This window comes from Acomys minous, assembly GCF_964271855.1.
Source record: "Acomys minous genome assembly, chromosome: 7".
NCBI classification, from domain to species: Eukaryota; Metazoa; Chordata; class Mammalia; order Rodentia; family Muridae; genus Acomys; species Acomys minous.
In genome coordinates this window covers 106,035,848-106,040,211 of record NC_140488.1, presented here as the reverse complement: position 1 = coordinate 106,040,211, position 4,364 = coordinate 106,035,848, and the positions used below count along the sequence as shown (strand labels likewise).

The window sequence follows — 4,364 nt, the reverse complement described above, 5'->3', positions numbered from 1 at the left end:
GGACGGTAATATTGCTGTGTATGCTAATCTCGGTGGAAAGTTGCTTTCTTTTGGGATTTGAAATGCATCATCAGTGCCCTCCTGTCCTTGAAAGTTTCACATGAAGTAACAATCATCTGTCTGGGCCTGGTGGGTGGATTCAAAGGAGAGTGGAGGAGGAAGGCACTGGACACTATGCTCCTGGGAAGATGCTCTTGAGAGCTGGTTATGTGCCAGGGGAGCCCTAGTTAGGCACAAGGGCAATCAGACTGCAGCCACCAGGAGCACCTGTCTGCCTCTAAAGCCCACCGGAGAGGATCCCAGCTCCAAAAAGCCTCGGATCGATCCTCCAGTAGTCGTGGAGAGTGTTGGAGGTTGGTTGGGTCCCACACCCTCTGTGACCCCTTCGGGAGAAACATCCCCGTATTTAAAAAGAACTGTAAAGAAAGAAGTGTTTAGTCGCCAGCTGGAGGCTAACAGATGCTCAGCTGCACTACAGCCAGCATGCCCGGGATGATCTGCAAGAACTCAGACCTGGAGTTTGACTCGCTGAAACCCTGCTTCTATCCGGAAGAAGATGACGTCTACTTTGGTGGTCGCAACTCGACGCCTCCAGGGGAGGACATCTGGAAGAAGTTTGAACTGTTGCCCACGCCGCGGTTGTCATCCAGCAGTGCCTTGGCAGAGAACAGCCCGGAGCCGGTGAACTGGGCCACAGAGATGCTGCTGCCTGAGGCCGACCTATGGGGTAACCCGGCCGAGGAGGATGTTTTTGGCCTGGAAAGACTCCGCGGCCGCACCAGCAACCCGGTCATCCTTCAGGACTGCATGTGGAGTGGCTTCTCCACCCGGAAGAATCTCGAGAGTGTGGTGAGCGAAAAGCTGCCAGAAGACTATGGTTCCCTGGTCGTCGGCCCCGTCACCTCAGCCCCTGGAGCGGCGGCGGCCGCCAGCTCTGCGGGCCACGCGCGCAGTGTGACAGCAGGTGTGGGGCGTGAGAAAGCTGCCTGGCTCACAGAGCTCTCCCACCTGGACTCGGGGTGCATGGACCCTGCCGTGGTCTTCTTCCCAACAAATAAGCGCGAGTGGATGCCGTTACCCGCCATCCCCGCCAGTGCTAGCGCGGCAGGCACTGAGTTAAGCCTTGGTGACCACCCGGGCCTCAGCAGCTCCCAAGAGGGCATCCTGAGCAACTCAGGTAACGAGGAGGAAGGTGAAGAGGAAATCGCTGTGGTCACGGTAGAGGAAACTCGGTCCTCCAAGATTGCCCCCAGGCTCCCCACTGCGGCGCAACCCGAGAACGCAGCGCTAGGTCCCGGGCGCGCGCAGACCAGCGAGATGATCCTCAAGCGCTGCGTCCTCATTCATGAGCAACACAACTACGCCGCGCCACCGTTGCCCTATGTGAACAGCGAAGACGCGCCGCGGCCGCGCAAGAAGCTCAAGAGCAAGGCTTCGCTAGGGCCCCTCAAGCGCGTCCTCCCGCTGAAGACTCCGAGATTGGGCCCCCGCAACTCAGACTTGGAGGACATAGAGCGTCGCCGCAACCACAACATGATGGAGCGTCAACGCCGTGACAGTATGCGCTCCAGCTTCCTGAACCTCAAGGACCTTGTGCCTGAGCTGGTACACAAGGAGAAGGCTGCCAAGGTGGTTATCCTGAAAAAGGCCACCGAGTATATCCACACTCTGAAAGCTGATGAGTGCAGGCTCCTGGTGGAAAGGGAGAAACTGCACGCAAGGCAACAGCAGTTGCTGAAGATAATCAAACACTCTGCGATGTGCTAAATGTTTCTTAAATGGACAGTGGCTACTACTTTGCACATGTTGACTTGGGGGGGGGAGCTATTGTATTGACATTAAGAATGTTGGTTTACTTTTATATTGTTCCCTTGTTAAGTTTGGATCCGAATAGAGGCAAGACATGGATGGAGTTCTTGTGGGTTCTTGGTAAGCCTAGAAATGGGACTCTAGGTGACTTCTTTCTTTCCTCTAACCTTAGTGATGGCCATGAATGTTCAGGACAATTGGAAACCTTTAAAAAGCTACTGAATTCATGTTTACTCCAAGTTTCCAGAGTCACTCCTCCTTTTTACAAGAGGGATTAGATTCCAATAAGTGCCACCAAAGGGGTTTGGCATTTGATGTACTCGGGGGAACGTTACTGTAAATTCCATTGACTCTCCCACAAAGAGGTCAGTATTACACTGGAAGTTAACACCTAAGTTTTGTAAAAACCCCTCAGTGTTTGAGGAGCATGTTTTGTATACAGATATATTGTCGATCTCTGGTATGTACTGTACTAATTCTTACACTGTCTGTGTACTTTAGTATGATGTCAATACATAAGTAAATTTGATACTTATGTTTTCATATGAAAATGAATAGTGAAAGTTTAGTAGATATTACTTGATCACTTTTTTGAATTAAGAAACTTTTTAAAATAAATTATATATATATATGTATATGTATATATGTTCCTTTTTCCAAGTCTATGTCTTCCTGTTAGTATATTTGTTCATTTGTGATGTGTAGAAATGATTGAAAACAAAATTGTATGTTTAATTTCTACAAAATGTGTGCACTTTGAAATACCTCATGTTATTATGAAATGAATGGTAATTAAATACTTTTTTAAAAGAAACTTTCTGGTGAGAGAAATGCTTTTCAATTAATTAGTTTGTCCTTAAATGTGATTTGGCCCTTCTGTCTCACATATTTTAATATTCTTTCCCTAATCTATACTTTGGGTTATTTAGTAATAATATGCTGTGAGGAGGTTCTCTTGGTCAGGTCCATTTGAAATAAACAACTCTTATACTTGCATATTCATGGATTTCCTAAAATGTGGGAACTTTTCTGCTTATATTTCATTAAATAGGTTTAGTATACTCTCCACCTTTAGCTTGCCTTCCTCAGATATGTCACTGAGCCAGATGTTTGGTCTTACAATGGTGTCTCAGAGATGTTTTCTCTTGATTCTTCTTCTTTTCATTATTCTTGGGCGAAAATATTTATTTTCTGTTTTTTGTGACAGGATTTCTCTGTGTAGCCTTGGCTGTACTGGGCTTGCTTTGTAGATGATGCGCCAGTGTATAGTGTTTCAGATGACTGTTCAGGCACCAAACTATCTCTGTCATTTTTTCATTCTGGAAGCTGCCAACCTACACTTCCTGTTTACTCAGATAATTAAGTTTTATTCCTTCTCAAGTCTCTGATTAAGTTGAAGACCAGATAGTTTAGTCTTTTTAATTAAGCATAGTTGTTAGGGATTAAGATGTTTTTAGGTCTAGATAGATGTGTTAAGCTGATAGAGATGAGTTATGATAGATATTGATTTATATTCAGAATTTCAGACTCACCAAGATAGGAAAGACGTTCTCTTCAAGGTTGCCAAATAAAATTAGCCAAAACATCATGAATGTAACATTCGTATAATTCCTGACCATTTCGTGGTTCTTCTTGCTGTATGTAGTTTATTTTATTTATGTGTATTAATATACATTTATATGCCAAAAAAATTCCTCTGTTGAGAATTCTCTGTTTAGCTCTGGACCCCAGTTTTTAGACTGGTTAATTGGTTTGTTGGTGTTTAATTTATTGAGTTCTTTATATGTTTTGAATATTAACCCTCTGTCAGATGTAGAATTGGTTAAGATCATTTCCCATTCTGTAGGCTGCCATTTTGTTCTATTCATGCTGTCCTTTGCCTTGCAGATGCTTTTCAGTTTCATGAGGTTCCATTTATTAATTGTTGTAACTTATTATAGTGTAACCTTTCACAGATAATTACCTGTTTTAATGTTGCTTATGTATTTCTAATTTTATTAACTTGGGTATTCTCTCTTGTTTTGGTTAATTTTTCCCTAAAGGTTTGTTGGTTTTATTATTTATTTATTTATCTATTTATTTATTTATTTATTTATTGGTTTTTCAAGACAGTGTTTCTCTGTGTAGCCTTGACTGTCCTGGACTTGCTTTGTAGACCAGGCTGGCCTCTAACTCATAGCAATTCACCTGACTCTGCCTCTGGAGTGCTGAGATTAAGGGCATGTGCCACCACTGCTCAGCTTTAGTTTGTCAATTAAAAAAAATATTTTTAATGAACCCATTCTTCCTTAGATTATTTCTTAGCATTATTCTTTTATATTTTGTTTCATTAATTTATACCACATTATATCTTCATGTGTACTAAATGATTTTATTAGTTCTGGTTTTATAAGAATTTGAGATACATCATTAAATTATTTATTTGAGATAACTGATTTTATGTTATTACTCATAACTACATACTTAGCCTATAAAACTGACTTTGCTTTATTCAGAAAGGTCTGTCACATTTTAATTTCCACTGGGCATGGTGGTGCACGCCTTTAATCTCAACA

General features: G+C 42.9%; 1 protein-coding gene across 1 annotated transcript; it reads left to right on the top strand.

The window, feature by feature from the left end:
• Positions 1-459: 459 nt before the first annotated feature.
• LOC311601558 (protein S-Myc-like) lies at positions 460-1,809 on the top strand (the record flags this gene model as incomplete). The annotated part of the gene is made up of 1 exon (XM_084789047.1): positions 460-1,809. The coding sequence occupies one exon, from the start codon at positions 460-462 to the stop codon at positions 1,765-1,767; it is 1,308 nt and encodes a 435-aa protein (XP_084645173.1). The 3' UTR covers positions 1,768-1,809.
• Positions 1,810-4,364: the final 2,555 nt, after the last annotated feature.